The 15,625-nt window shown below is 47.2% G+C and overlaps 1 protein-coding gene across 1 annotated transcript in view; it reads right to left on the bottom strand.

Moving 5' to 3' along the window:
• LOC128836107 (uncharacterized) overlaps positions 1–8,929 on the bottom strand; it is a 342,237-nt gene extending 333,308 nt beyond the window's left edge. The window contains exons 1-4 of the mRNA XM_054026123.1: positions 8,528–8,929; positions 5,907–6,210; positions 4,057–4,098; positions 720–2,442 (exon numbers count right to left, since the gene is read on the bottom strand). Of these exons, the coding sequence (XP_053882098.1) occupies positions 720–2,442; positions 4,057–4,098; positions 5,907–6,189 (2,048 nt within the window). The 5' untranslated portion in view covers positions 6,190–6,210; positions 8,528–8,929. The remainder of the gene's footprint in view (positions 1–719; positions 2,443–4,056; positions 4,099–5,906; positions 6,211–8,527) is intronic.
• Positions 8,930–15,625: the final 6,696 nt, after the last annotated feature.

The raw sequence follows: 15,625 nt of genomic DNA, 5'->3' as shown, positions 1-15,625 counted from the left end.
CACTGCAGCATAGTTTGGTAATGATGATACCGGTCTTCTGGTTGCAGCTAGAGCTGGTTGAAACTCAGAATTTTGTGGGAAATTTCAAGTTTTGGTTTTGTTCTGAATTTTTATTTTAATATCAACGAATTGTTCAAACACACTGCCTTCTACACACAATAGCACAGTAAAACTACATGCTGAATTTCAGTTGAGGTCTGATCAACACACAGTTTTAGTACTGCTATAACTATTTTGTTTAGGAGACAAATTTTTACCAAAATGTTCTGACCAGTACAATCCCTAAGGTGGATGCAGTTTTACCATGATAAAGGTGCCTTAGTTGTACACTGGGGATGTGGAAGCTTGTTTTGTTTCCTAGTGATTTCCTCATCAGGGAAGGTCTCAGTGAGCAGCTCTCAACCTTCCTTGTACAATTGTTGACACAAAGCAGGTTTCCCTCCCCCGCTCTTTTGTCTCACCCTGTTCATATCTATACACAAAACAGTACAGCAAACATTTCAGTCATTGAGAGGACAGAGCAGACCAAACAATCATGATTTTTTTTTTAAAAAAGGTCATTTTTTTCGGTAGTCTGATAACTGTATCATTAGCTTACAGTGACCGTAGAATTGTTCTCAGGTGGGTCATTCAGCCAATTAGTAGTTATCAAGACATAGGGAAAAGAATATTTAATGTGTTAATGAAACTACAGATTTTTCAGCTCAGATAATACTTACTGATATAGCCACTTTTGTCGTCTTGGGAGTTTTTCCTCATGGTCTTCTAAACTAAATGTACAGTCATATGTACAAAGTGACTCCAGACTATGACAGTGCTTTACACAGAATGAGAGAGCCCTTTGATCCATCTGGGTAAATTTATTTTGATTTAATTTCAGTTCAGTGAAGTGATCCAATGCATTAACTGCAAAATCTTCTTCATACATCTCATATACACAGTGAAACAACTCAAGCTGATAACTTTGATAAATCTCCTCATGAACACAGGGCAAGATTAAATCTGTTTGTTGGTTTGCTTGAACCCACTTCAATAAATCTGCCTTAATTTTAGGTGAAAGTTTACACCCAAATTTTTCCTGCAGGTCCTTCATTCTTTCTTCATTTAAGAGCCCAAACAGGAATCGCACTGTTAACATTAAATAATTTTTAGAGTTTCCATAGTTTTCTAACAAAGTTTTCACATCTTTCTTTGGAATCCCTGAATCTGTTGTTTCATCTTCCGCCAGGACATATAACAAAGCTGCAAAAAACTCCTGAAAGCTTAAGTGAATGAAGCTGTAGAGACATTCACAGTCAGTTTCTTTTTGAAAAATATTCTCATTCAAAAAAAGGGGGAGAGAGTTTTCTTGATCTAAGCCGAACTTCTTGATTTCTTCTTCCTCAAACAGTATCTTTTGCTTCCAGATTCCATCAGCAGCCAAGGAACAAAGTCTCCTCAGATTTCCATGCAAGTGTTGCTTCGTATTGTTGCTGAGAGGCTTGACTAAACTGGAAAGGTAGAGCATATACACTCCAGTGACTGTTTTTGAAGTTTGTGTGAGAGTTTCTCCTTTTTCAAGCTGTTGTTTCAGAACTGTGCAGATGATCCAACATATGAAGGGGACAAAGCACATGGTGAAAAGAATTTCATTTGCTTTCACAAATTGTAAAGCTTGTCTTGCTTGGTTTTCATTTCCAAAGAACTTGTGGAAATATTCCTCCCTCTCAGCTTCAGAAAACCCCAGGATCTCTGCATAACGTGAGCATTCCAAACATTGCCCGAGTTTCTCCAGGGCAGCTGGTCTTGTAGTGATCATCAGGTAGGATTCAGGAACAACTGTTCTCCTAAATAAACTGCTCAGGATGATTTCCATTGGCTTCTTTTCCCAGGGATCAGTGCACAGATTATCTTTAGGCTGATCAAAGGAAAATCTCAGTTCATCGAACCCATCTATTATGAACAAGAGTTTTTCTGGATTCACCAGAATGTGATTAACTGGTGCATTTGTATTAAGCCAACTTTTAAAAATCATGTCAGCCACACTTCCCTGCTCATTAAGAAGGTTCATTTCCCTGCAGTTTATGTAGAAAACATAATCAAACTTTTCCTTATAGAGTTCCCCAGCTGCCCAATCGTACATGATCTTTCTTGCAGTCATTGTTTTCCCAATCCCAGCAGCTCCCAGCAGCACAACGACTTGTGGTGTGTGTCCATCTTTATCAGGTTTATAGAGGGTGGCCAGTGTAACTTCAGAACTAGCTCGTTCAGTCATGACTTCTGCATGTCTCCATCCCATGGCCATTATTTCATGTTCTCTCTCCTTTGCCTGACGAGGTCTGTCTACAATAGTCAGGTTTGTGTATCTTCTGTTTAGAATCATATAGTCACCAAAACGACTGTTCATGTCTTTTATTAGCTTGTATTTCTTTTTAATATCTTCTTTATACTTCTTCCTGTAACCTGTATCAGCAACATGAGACATTAGAAATATTGAACTGAAAGTTCAGAAAACAGACAGACTAATATCAGACTAATCTCTTAAAATAGTTCTACTGTAACAACAATAATGGTTCTTCACATTTATAATGAAACCTTCTTCAAAAAGGAGCCTGTAATCACTTAACTATGGGTGAGATCCTGCAGCCCTTACTCAAATACGGATGCCCCACTGAAATTATTCATTTGAGTAAAGACTGTAGGCATCACTTCATTCTCTTTGAAATGCAGCCACCTCTCTGGTGAAACCCGGCTACTGTCTGGCAATGCACAGGAACACTACACAACAAGGTAGGTCACCAGTGGAAGAGAATATCATATGCAGTTGAAACAAAACTGGGAATGTAGGTGGAAAGAAAGTAATTTCATAAACTAGAATTTGTCAGGACACCTGGGTTTACAAGAGAGAGCATCACAGGATCTTTAATTACCACAATTGAGTACCTCCAGTTACCTTTCTCATGTAAGAGATGGTGCCCCTAAAGCAGAGTGTCCTCCAGCATGAGGCTAGTACATTTGCTCAGTACTGACCCAGAGCGATACTTTGTACACATCTGTATTGGAAGTTGCCCAAGGTAATAAAAGTCCCTCTCAGCCCATTATATAAAATTGTTCGTAAAACAACTGATACAAACTGGATCATTTATCCTAGAAAAGCAGTACTGGGGGGTCTGCAAGGCTCCTGGTAAAGTCATAGGTTGGCATGACAATGAGACGAGAGAGTCTAGAAATAGAAAAAATGTTTATAATTGAAATCACCGAAGGATTTTGATCGGTTCATTGTAATGGCATGAGGCTGCCACCCCATTTTGTACACAGTTTTTCTGGCTGTCGCTGAACGGAGCAGAAGAACACGTGAAATGGACGAAGCGAACTTCTCCATCATGGCTGCAATTCCTGGGATCCACCATGACACAAAGAGTGGAAGGACAGACAAATTGCTTAGGATGAGTATAAAAGGATTGCACAGAATGTAGGGACAAAATCAGAAAGGCTAAGGCACAAAATGAGTTACACCTAGTGAAGGACATAGAAAGCAATAAAAGGCTCTATAAATACAACAGGAGCAAGAGAAGGACAAAGAAAAGCATAGGTCCACTGCTTAGCAGGGAAGAAGATCTAATAATGGATGATACCTATAAGGCAGAGGTGTTTAATGCCTATTTTGCTTCAGTATTCACTAAATATGTTAATTGTGACCAGATGCTAACACAATTATTATTAACAACAAGAGGGAAGACCCAAAAGCCAGAATAGGGAGAGAGCAGGGTAAAGACTACTTAGATAAGTTAGATGCATTCAAGTCAGCAAGGGCCTAAAAATTCACCTTAGGATGCTTAAGGAACTAGATGAAGCAATCTCTGAACCACTCTCTCAGAAAACTCATAGAGGATGGATGAGGTCCCAGTGGACTGGAGAAGGGCAAATATCTTTTAATGATGGAACAAAGACAACTTGGGGAATTATAGACATGTAAACTGTTCATTTTTGTTTCACAGCAATAGTTCTGGGAACGTATCCAACTGAGTAAGCAGGAACCGCTGTCCTTAGGTAACTTCCTGGGTAGCCATCACATACCTTTTGCTGACAACTCTGATGGGTTTTGACTCTGATGAAACTCTGAAAGGGAAATTACATTTAAACAACAGTGTAAGAATGTAGAGTGTATTTCAGTGCAAGTGAGTTTCTGTTCTGTACGGAGGCAGCAAGTGACAGAATGATGCAATTGCATTCTGTGTTAATGAAGTAATCACCAAGGAGAGCATGGCTACCAGCCATCAGTATATGAAGTTCAGTTTGGGGAATACTGTGAAGGGAGTTCAGTTTCTCGGACCTCCCTCTGCCTGGTTCTACTGATGACTAGTCTGCACTTTACACGATGAGCCGGCCACGTGGTCAGAGAAACACAGAACAACTAGCACTGGGACAAAGAGTCAATTCAGGAGTGTTTGTGGGGAGAGGGACTCCCTCACAAACACTCATGTTCCAACACAGATTAGGTGAAACAACTAAAGTGTCCATGTGAAGGACAATTCTGCTCTCGTTCAGGGATGGGCTAGGTGACTCAGGAAAGCCTTTAAAACCTAGGGATCTAAAACAGACACTAATGGCAGCCCGAGGGAATTTGTTTGTTTGGGATAACTACCACTTGGGACCTCTCCCCAACAACCCCTATCTTTTCACTAGATTCAGTTATTGACAGAATGCTGACTGGGTTAAACGTTGCATAGACAACCAGAAATGTTTGCATAAATATTGCCACTCCTTTTGCCAAGCATCTGTGACTAACTTAGGGGGATAAAGTACCCTTTCCCCACCCCTCAATAATTATTATTTTATTACTGAGTTATGGTAGGATCTAGATTCCCAATCGGGGCCCATTGTACTAGGTCCTGTGTGCACACATAACATGATTGTCCCTGCCTGACAGAGCTCACAGTCTAAACCAAGTAACTTCCCCCTGCATTGCGCTCTGGAGGCTTCTAAACTCTCCCCCTGGGGGACTATCCACGGGAGTGAATTCCAAAGGCCTCTAGGGAGAGCCCCACGGCCAGCCCTGGAGTGTTCCATCCCAGGGACCCCCTGCAGAACCAGCCCAGCTGAGCTCCACTGGCACCGTGGGGTGCAGGGAAGTGGAACAGGAATGACTAACAGGGTTGAGTTTAGCTCCATCACTGAGCACATGGATTTTAATGCTGCTCTACTAAAAACTGGCTCCCCACGGACACTGGCTATTACACTCTTGTGGGACACTGCAAAGCGGCCTGGAGTCTTTGGAACTGCAGCTCTCCACGTTTGCTGGCTCCTTGGCTGTTTGTACTGCACTGAATTTGTTTCTTGAATTAAAAGATAGCCTTGGAGATAATAAAGATCCTGCCTGGAACCCCAGGAATGTCTCATGCTGTCAACCAGCTGTTTGGGGATAACATACTCTGCTGTGATCAGTTACCAGTTATAGAGCCTCAATTCTCTGTCCCAGCTCTGGCGCAGGTTAGAGCAGCCTAGGGGCTGGTCTTACTTGCACTAGTTGCTAATGGTCACCAAGGAATGATCCTCCAGCTGGGGATGCATTCCAGCTACTCCTCCTCCCCACCTCTCCCTGTCCATGGAACTCCCTCCCTCTGCACCGCTCTGTTGGCTCTACACCCACTGGGGACTCCCCCACACTGGGGATTTCCTCAGAGGGAGAGTTACAGGCTGTCTCTGCTCCCCTTGAGACAGCTGAGTGGTGAAAAGGGAGTGGGGCAGGTGAGAGAATCTGACCCACTCTGGGCATCTCTGCTCTGAGTCCCCCGGGCTTCCTGCTCGGATTCAGAATTTGTCATTCCTGCCATCAGCCTGTTTCTCCTTCTGCTCCTGCTGCTGCTGCCCTGGGGGAGATTCTCGGGGCAGACTATCAGGTTTTACAGTAACTTTATGTCTCTTACCTTTCTCTCTTTCTTCTCTGAGTTTTGCAGCAGACTCTCGGAGGTCGATCTGAGTGAAAACATCTATGGTTACATCTACCACAGCATCTCCACTATAGAATTCCATCAGGAGGTTCTTCGTATCTATCCTGTCGGCATTCTCCAGCCGACCTCGGGGGATGTTACCTTTCCCCTTAAAGTCAGAGTGTGATAGTTTGTCTTTAAATCTTTTCAAGTCTTCCTGAGAAAGGTTGTCGAGGGCTCGTAAGAGCAGGTCACTGATTCTGCTGCTTTGGTTTCCCATCACTGGGCATCAAGAGATAAGCTAAAATGCAGTGTAAAGTCTTGGTGTTAATCATTAATTGGATCATTAATAACAACAATTATTCCCATGTACAGGAAAGAAGTAAGCTAATGGTGGGAGAAGGTCGCTGGGGCTCATAACTCCTCAGTGTTTCTCTCTCACAAATGATTCTTTGTGCCTTTTTCCACATCTGTAAAATGGAGATAATCCTACTGATCTAACTCACAGGGTGAGGTGCATCTTAGCTAATGTTTGTAAAGCCAAGTGAGGTTTTAGGAAGATGCGAGCTATACTAATAGTATTTATCAGCCAACTGGATTTGAAAATAGAGGTGGGACACCCTAATTTAATTAAAATTTCAAAAATATAAACTCAGAAAATACAGTCCTGGAATATCAAGCCCTGCATCCTGAGATCCAGCATCAGCGTGTGAGACCCTCATGGGTATTCTGGATATCAGAGCAAGGTTAGGTGGAGCAGTGGTAATTTCTGACATACGGTGTGTCCAGTGGTGAGCTGGAGCTGGTTCACATGAACCGGTTGTTAAAATTTAGAAGCTGGTTTAGAACCGGTTGTTAAAGCGGTGGGCAAACTCTGGGCTGCAGGCCACATCCGGCCCGCGGGACCAACCTGTCTTGCCCACCTGAGTTCCTAGCTGGGGAGGCTCCCCAGGACCCTCCCTCACCTTCCTCCCTCTCACAGAGCTTGGCGCCGGTGCTCTGGACCACTCCTGGGCAGCTCTGCCGTTTTGAGCGGCATGGTAAGGGGGTGGGGCTGCGAGCTCCAGCACGCTGCGCGGCATCCATACACACTGCCTTGAGCAGCATGGTAAAGGGGGCCGGGCTGGGGCTGGGAGGATAAGGGGCAGGGAGCAGTTGGAGGGGGCAGAAGTTTTGGGGGGCAGTCAGGAGATGGGGAACGGGGGGGTTGGGTAGGCGTGGGAGTTCTGGGGATCTGTCGGGGTGGTGGTGGATGGGGTCGGGCAGTGAAAATAAGTGAAAGTAAGCTGGTACACCCCGGTACGGCGTACTGGCAAGAGCCAGTGCACCATACCGGGGTGGCCTGGCTTCCCCAGGTGGCAATTTAAAGGGCCTGGGGCTCCCAGCAGTGGCTATTTAAAGGGCTGGGGGCCATAGAGGCAGTGGGAGCCCCAGGCCCTTTAAATAGCCGCCAGAGCCCCACTGCCGCTACCCCAGGGCTCCGGGAGCTATTTAAAGGGCCAGGCTGTAGAAGCAGGGGAGTCCTGGGCCCTTTAAATAGCCCCCTGAGCCCTGGAGTAGCGGCGGGGCTCTGAGGGCTATTTAAAGGGCCTGGGGCTCCCACTGCCTCTATGGCCCCGGCCCTTTAAATAGCCACTGGAGCCCTGCTGCTGGAGACCTGGAGTAGCAGCGGCAGCTGGGGGCTCTGGCAGCAGTTTAAAGGGTCCAGGGCGGTAGCGGCGCCCGAGCCCTGGGTCCTTTAAACTGCTCCTGGAACCCCCAGCTGCCGCTGCTACCCCGGCGAGGGAGGGGGAGGGCACTTACCGGTACAAGGAGGGCCGGGGCTGGCTCTGAACCCCCATCCCTGCCCCTTCCGAGGGCCAGAGCTGGCCCCAACCCAGCCCCCTACTGGTAAGTCCCTATTTCTACTTTCACCCCTGGGGTCAGGGCAGTCAGGAGACAGGGAGCGGGGCAAGTTGGATAGGGGGTGGGACCCTGTGGGAGAGTTAGGGTGGACGGTCTTGGGCTTGTACTCACCGGGAGGTGCTTAATAACCAGTTCCCTACCGGGTCAGTGGCAGCACTTCGGCAGCGGGTTGTTCACTCGCTCCAGGTCTTTGGCGGCACTGAAGGACCCGCCGCTGAAGTTCTGCCAAAAACCCGGAGCGAGTGAGGACCCGCCGCCGAAGTACCGCCGAAGACCCAGTAGGGAACCAGTTGTTAACATTCTGGCAGCTCATCACTGGGTGCGTCTACATAGCAACTGCGAGGTGTCAGTCTCAGCTTGGACAGACAGACAGATGTGAGCTTCAGCTCTGCTTGAACTAGGGCTAAAAATACCAGTGTATTTTGGTGGTGGAAACACAGGCTAGATGCCCAAGTAAAATCCTGCCCGACCCCCTGGATACATACCCGGGTGGCTAGCTCAAGCCACCGCCCATGCTGCTACTTTGAGGCGAGAGCACAAACACAGCTCATGCACATGTCTACCTGCACTGGGAATGACACCTCTCACTTGCTGTGTAAACATACCCACGGGCCCCATTCTGACATGTCTCACCACTCACATGTACAAACTACAACTAGCTCAGATTAAAGTTAGCCCATCCCAAGAGAAAATGCAGAAAGTGATGGACTTACTGTTAGTCAGAACGCTCTCACAAGCATCATCTGAAGGCCCTGGTTTGATCTGTTTCTCTCAGTCTTCTTTGTGTTCAAACACAGATAGATAGATATAAAAACCTAGGAAGAGGAACAGGAAACTGTTTGCTCAAAGCTTATTGTGAAATACAAAGAAACTAAAACATCTTCCGCTAAAAGTAATTTTCAGCACTTTCTGAATTTCTCTAACAACCCTCATACCACAGCAAGTGTGATTTAAAGCCTTCTTAGTCCATGTATGTATATTGTGTTGGTTTTTATTCCTTTTATTGACTTTTGGATTCACCCCTTTGGCTTCAGCAACTGGTTTCTCTGAATAGTGGGCTCATGAACTCCATAGACATGTTCACCACTTCTCCCTTCCCACACGCTCCATGTTGGGAGAAAATATCGTAGCAGCTTTAACCAAGACAAGCCACGTATCATAGCGAGCAGCAGACAGAATGGGGACTGGACTTTGCAATCTTGATAAATAAATAGCAGTGATATCAGCAGGAGTTGAGGCTTACATCCTATTTGGGGGTGGGGGGAAGAATCACTATCTTTAATATTAAAAAAAAATCATGAAAACAGAACTTTTGACAAAAATGTAGTCAGCAGAATTGGATCTTCGTGGACCACAAATATCATAAGTGTCAAAAGTGAGCTTGGAAAGTTTTACAAGTCACCCAGACAGTTACTCAGAAGGAAATTGCTGCTTGTTAAACGGAAGAAGGGAGGACATGTTTCTGATACATCCATGTGAAATTCTTAATCTCTGTCATCTTTCTGGGGCAATTTTCTTTGAGATCAAATAAGCAGCAACTCTGAGCTCCCATGCTGGCTCACACCCCACCACCTTCCACCATTTGGGGCTTTGTTGCCTCATTTTAAGAATTTCTCAGGTTTTTGTTTTTGTTTACAGCTGCCAGAAGCCCTTGTCCCATCTGAGAAGTGGAAACGAGAGGTTTGCTGTTCATTTCAGCAGAGAAATAAGAAAAATGGGAACCAGAATCCATTGGTCCCACTCCTCTTAGGATGGAAGCAGAGAGATGGGTTTCTGCCTGGGGGCAGATCTCAGCTGGTGTAAGTCAGCTTTAGTACTACTGCCAAGGGATGGCCCATATACGGGTCCCTAAATACACAGCTTTGCAGGGAGCTGGATTTGCTTGTATCAGCCCTGCACATAGAGTGAACGTGATAACCGTTGCCCTAGAGACACTCACATGTTGAGGCTAGCGATGTAGGTGTTATGGCCGCTCTCTCGGGTGGTTGGTCCCCTACTGCATCCATTAGTCTCTGCTCACAACTCCAGCCCAAACAGACTCCCTCGGCCTCCTCCCTCAGGAATAACACACACATATATCAAATTAAATTAAAACAAAAATTAAATCCCTGTGTTACAAGAACATAAGGTTACTGATTCAAGCACTTAAAAGATAGGAAATGCCAGAATTAAGGATGCCCATGGGACAGGAGTTCAGCCCCCTCGTGCATGTGCACCATGATACAGTCTTTGACGTCACTTGATCACATCCCATTTTTTCCCCATTCGCTGTCTGGACAGCTAGTCAGGATCCTTTTTGTCCTGCTGACTCAATGTATGGCCCCAGGCCTCATTCAGCACAAACCACTGAATACAAAATTATCTATTTTCCTCCAGGGTGTTCTGATGGGGGGTTGCAACCTAAGTTCCCTCTAAGCTGCATGGCCATGCAGCTGCCTATTAAGCCCCAGGCAGAGGCTCAGGGCTGTGGCAGGGAGAGATGCCTCTCCTCCAGCACAGACCAGCCCCGGACTTGCTGTGCCCGGGGAAGAGGAGGCCCTCCCTTGGCCCAGCTGAGGCCCACCGGAGCTGCCGGGGAGAGGAGCCCCTTCCTTGGCCCGGCACTGCTGGAGTTACCATGGTGGGGAAGAAGCACTTCTCCCCTGGCCCCGAGCTGATGCGATGAGAGAGGGCTGGGGGAAGTCCTCTCTCCCCACCACAGCCCCAAGGCAGCCTGCACCCCAAACCACTCATCCCTGGCCCCACCCCAGAGCCCACACCCCAACCCTCTGCCCCAGCCCTGAGCCCCCTCCCGCAACCCGAGCCCCTCATCCCAAGCGCACCCCAGAGCCTTCACCCCAGCCAGACCCCTCACCCCCCACACCCCAACACCCTGCCCCAGCCCTGAGCCTTCTCCCGCACTCCAAACTCCTCATCCCCAGCCCCACCACATGCATTTTATTATGTGCACCAATATGAAGGTGATGCTCCTCCTGCAAACCCAGAATTGCTCCCTGACCTCTCCCTGGGGCAGTGCTGCTCCACACCTCCCCCAGCAAGGGGCTGCAAAGATACCTGGCTGAAGGACAGAAGGGGAGGGGGCAGTAGAAGCACATGAGCTGTCACAGGTAAATGGAGGGGGCCGGGCAGAGGTACCCCTGGGGCAGCAGAGACACATGGGAGGACTGAGGGGTCAGAGGCACATGGCGGGAGCTGCAGGTCGTGAGGCCCCTGTCAGTTACCTTGGCGGGGGATTGAGGACTCCAGGGGCTTCTTTGGCAAAGTTCAGCATCCTCCAGAGGGTGGAGACGGGAACTGCTGCCTGAGAGAAGGAGCTGTTCAGGTAGAGGGGGGATGTGGGTGCTGGGGACCTGGGGGGATCCAGGCAGAACCAACCCCTCAGCTGGGGGATATAATAGGGAGATGGGGGGTTTCTGGAAAGGGGATCCAGGCATTAAAATTGGAAGGCCAGATACTGAGGGAGCTGGCAGTGTAGGGACTACTTTCTTGCCACATAAAGGGGAGACTATGGGTCTGGTGTGCTCACTGGGCAGGTGGAGACTTCCCCATAACATATAGGAACCCCATCTTTGCCTTGGGCTCTGCCTGTAAAGGCAGGGCCTGTGGCTGTGCTTTCCCTCCCTTGTGCAGCTTGGGGGTTGGTGTGGAAGCACCTGCTGAGCTGCCCCGGAGGGTGATGGGACCTACGTCTAGAAAGGGTGTGTGCAGAGGGCCTGGGTGCCTGTAGAACCGGTGGGGCTGGGGTTGCAGAGTGAGGGGCTCTGTCTGTATCCAGGGGTCAGCGGTGCAGAAAGCTGTGTCTGAGGACAGCGTTTGTGTGGAATGAGCGTGTGGGCAGAATAACAGGATGGCATGAAAGTGGAAGTGCAATGAATGCTGGGTGAGACAGATGGAATGGATGCACCAGCTGGCTGTGAGTCGGACAGAGACAATTGATACATATTTAAGCACATATCTATAATAGAACCTATTGGTTCTCTGCTTGCAAATGTCGGCAGGTCCACCTAGTATCTGAGCAACTCACAATATTTTTTATTGGTTTCTCATCCAACACCGCTGGGAGGTAGGGCAGTAGGAACCTCCTTTTAGAAATGGGGAACTGAAGCACAAATGGACTAATGCCCAGATCCATTGATTACCATGGAAATTTGGATCCTAAATATCTTCATGGACCTCAGCCTAAGTGACTTGACCAACGTCGCACTGGTAGAGGAGGGAACTGAACCCAATAGTCTCAAGTCCCAGTCCAGCCTTTCATCATCAGACTTACCCATCATCCTGCATTCCAGCCTCTCTGAAATCTAGTTTAAATTAACTTCATAGCACTCTCTCATAGAGATAACCCCCTAAATTGTAAAAAGAAGAACAGGAGTACTTGTGGCACCTTAGAGACGAACAAATTTATTAGAGCATAAGCTTTCATGGACTACAGCCCACTTCTTCGGATGCATATAGAATGGAACATATATTGAGGAGATATATATACACACACATACAGAGAGCATAAACAGGTGGGAGTTGTCCTACCAACTCTGAGAGGCCAATTAATTAAGAGAAAAAAAACTTTTGAAGTGATAATCAAGATAGCCCAGTACAGACAGCATACTTACAAGGGGAGATAGAATCAATGTTTGTAATGGCTCAGCCATTCCCAGTCCTTATTCAAACCGGAGTTGATTGTGTCTAGTTTGCATATCAATTCTAGCTCAGCAGTCTCTCGTTGGAGTCTGTTTTTGAAGTTTTTCTGTTGTAATATAGCCACCCGCAGGTCTGTCACTGAATGACCAGACAGGTTAAAGTGTTCTCCCACTGGTTTTTGAGTATTATGATTCCTGATGTCAGATTTGTGTCCATTAATTCTTTTGCGTAGAGACTGTCCTGTTTGGCCAATGTACATGGCAGAGGGGCATTGCTGGCACATGATGGCATATATCACATTGGTAGATGTGCAGGTGAACGAGCCCCTGATGGTATGGCTGATGTGATTAGGTCCTGTGATGATGTCACTTGAATAGATATGTGGACAGAGTTGGCATCGGGGTTTGTTACAAGGATAGGTTCTTGGGTTAGTGGTTTTGTTCAGTGATGTGTGGTTGCTGGTGAGTATTTGCTTTAGGTTGGGGGGTTGTCTGTAAGCGAGGACAGGTCTGTCTCCCAAGATCTGTGAGAGTAAAGGATCATCTTTCAGGATAGGTTGTAGATCTCTGATGATGCGCTGGAGAGGTTTTAGTTGGGGGCTGAAGGTGACAGCTAGTGGTGTTCTGTTATTTTCTTTGTTGGGCCTGTCTTGTAGGAGGTGACTTCTGGGTACTCGTCTGGCTCTGTCAATCTGTTTTTTCACTTCAGCAGGTGGGTATTGTAGTTTTAAGAATGCTTGATAGAGATCTTGTAGGTGCTTGTCTCTATCCGAGGGATTGGAGCAAATGCAGTTATATCTTAGAGCTTGGCTGTAGACAATGGATTGTGTGGTGTGTCCTGGATGGAAGCTGGAGGCATGTAGGTAAGTGTAGCGGTCAGTAGGTTTCCGGTATAGGGTGGTATTTATGTGACCATCGCTTATTAGCACAGTAGTGTCCAGGAAATGGACCGCTTGTGTGGATTGATCTAGGCTGAGGTTGATGGTGGGATGGAAATTATTGAAATCATGGTGAAATTCCTCAAGGGCTTCTTTTCCATGGGTCCATATGATGAAGATGTCATCAATGTAGCGCAAGTAGAGTAGGGGCGTTAGGGGACGAGAGCTAAGGAAGCGTTGTTCTAAGTCAGCCATAAAAATGTTGGCATATTGTGGGGCCATGCGGGTACCCATAGCAGTGCTGCTGACTTGAAGGTATATATTGTCCCCAAATGTGAAATAGTTGTGGGTGAAGACAAAATCACAAAGTTCAGCCACCAGGTTAGCTGTGACATTATCAGGGATACTGTTCCTGATAGCTTGTAGTCCATCTTTGTGTGGAATATTGGTGTAGAGGGCTTCTACGTCCATAGTGGCCAAGATGGTGTTTTCTGGAAGATCACCGATGGATTATAGTTTCCTCAGGAAGTCAGTGGTGTCTCGAAGACAGCTGGGAGTGCTGGTAGCATAGGGTCTGAGGAGAGAGTCTACATAACCAGACAAGCCTGATGTTAGGGTGCCAATGCCTGAGATGATGGGGCGTCCAGGATATCCAGTTTATGGATCTTGGGTAGCAAATAGAATACCCCTGGTCGGGGTTCTAGGCATGTGTCTGTACAGATTTGTTCCTGTGCTTTGTCAGGGAGTTTTTTTAGCAGATGGTGTAGTTTCTTTAGGTAATCCTCAGTGGGATCAGAGGATAATGGCCTGTAGAATGTGGTGTTAGAGAGCTGTATGTGTGTATATATACTGGTATCTCCTCAATATATGTTCCATTCTATATGCATCCGAAGAAGTGGGCTGTAGTCCACGAAAGCTTATGCTCTAATAAATTTGTTAGTCTCTAAGGTGCCACAAGTACTCCTGTTCTTCTTTTTGCGGATACAGACTAACACGGCTGCTACTCTGAAACCCCTAAATGGTGCCATCCTGATTCTCCAGCGGGTTTCACATCAGAAATGCCCAAGTGCAGACAGAAGCCCCTTTGGGGAACAGAAAGAGCCAAAGATGTGGGCCCTGCAAACACCCTGCACTCCCCTCTGTTCATTCCCTGCCTTGGTTGCAGCGGGAAGAGATGTTATAATCCCTGAACTGAGGGCCCTGTTACTGCTACATGGGGAACACGAGAGTAGACCAAGGCTGAGAGGGACCTCGTGGCTTCAAGCAAGAACCAGCCAAAGCAGCTCCTAAGGCAAATGCTGAAGAAGTAGGCAGGGGAAATGTCTCTCTCTGCAAAAGCTTTGACTACCATGGCACATGCAGTAGAAAACCCCTAGATCTGCACCAGTGCAGTATTCATATTGTGTCCTGTGAAAATGTCACTCCCCTCCTGACGAGAACTGGCTGGGATTTGAGGGGCCCCACTTCACCCGTTAATCCATTCAGCTGCTTTGGCCACTCTTTGCTCTCTCCACACCTCCTGTCTGCACCACTCAGTGATTGTAACATGCTGCCTGCAATGAAACAGGATCCCGGGTTGACCTGCCATATCACACAAAGGCAAAGATGTTCCTAGTGTCACGACCACATGCCAGGCAACAATCATTTACAAAAAAAAGGCCATGGGGGGGGGGGTGCACAAAAAGGGACACATCACAGCAGGGTGCGCGGGGAGAGGGGCAGCCATGGAGCAGGGCGCACTCTGTAATAGGGTGACCAGATGTCCCGATTTTATAAGGACAGTCCCAATTTTTGGGTCTTTTTCTTATATAGGCTCCTATTACCCCCCCCCGCCCGTCCTGATTTTTCACATTTGGTGTCTGGTCACCCTACTCTGTAACCATTACAAAATGCAGCTAGGGTCTCCCATCTTCTGGTGTTGCCAGATGCTCTGTGGCTACAGTTTGGAAGAGGAACCTGACTGCATAGAACATGGGACACTCTGAGGATGGGAATGTTCTAACACAGACCGAGAACGAGACCATCACACCCAACTCACCCTGGCTTCTGCTTTAGAGTCTGAGGAAAACACCAAAGTAAGCGCCGAACCAGCCCAGTCACATCCTAAGAAGAGACTGATGCAGGTGTGATGTGAAGGTTACTCCTGAGGTACCTTTGTCACATATGAGTGAATCCAACTTCCATTAACATCAATGGAAAGACTCCCTTTGACTTTGGTGGGCTTTGGATCAGACCCACAAAGCCTGGGTGACCCGGTTGCTCGAGTTGTTGCTACAGAGCACTGTTGGGTCCCTAG

This window comes from Malaclemys terrapin, chromosome 4 (assembly GCF_027887155.1).
Source record: "Malaclemys terrapin pileata isolate rMalTer1 chromosome 4, rMalTer1.hap1, whole genome shotgun sequence".
NCBI classification, from domain to species: Eukaryota; Metazoa; Chordata; order Testudines; family Emydidae; genus Malaclemys; species Malaclemys terrapin.
The sequence above is the reverse complement of the archived record's forward strand: the minus strand, read 5'-3'. Positions and strand labels throughout refer to the sequence as shown.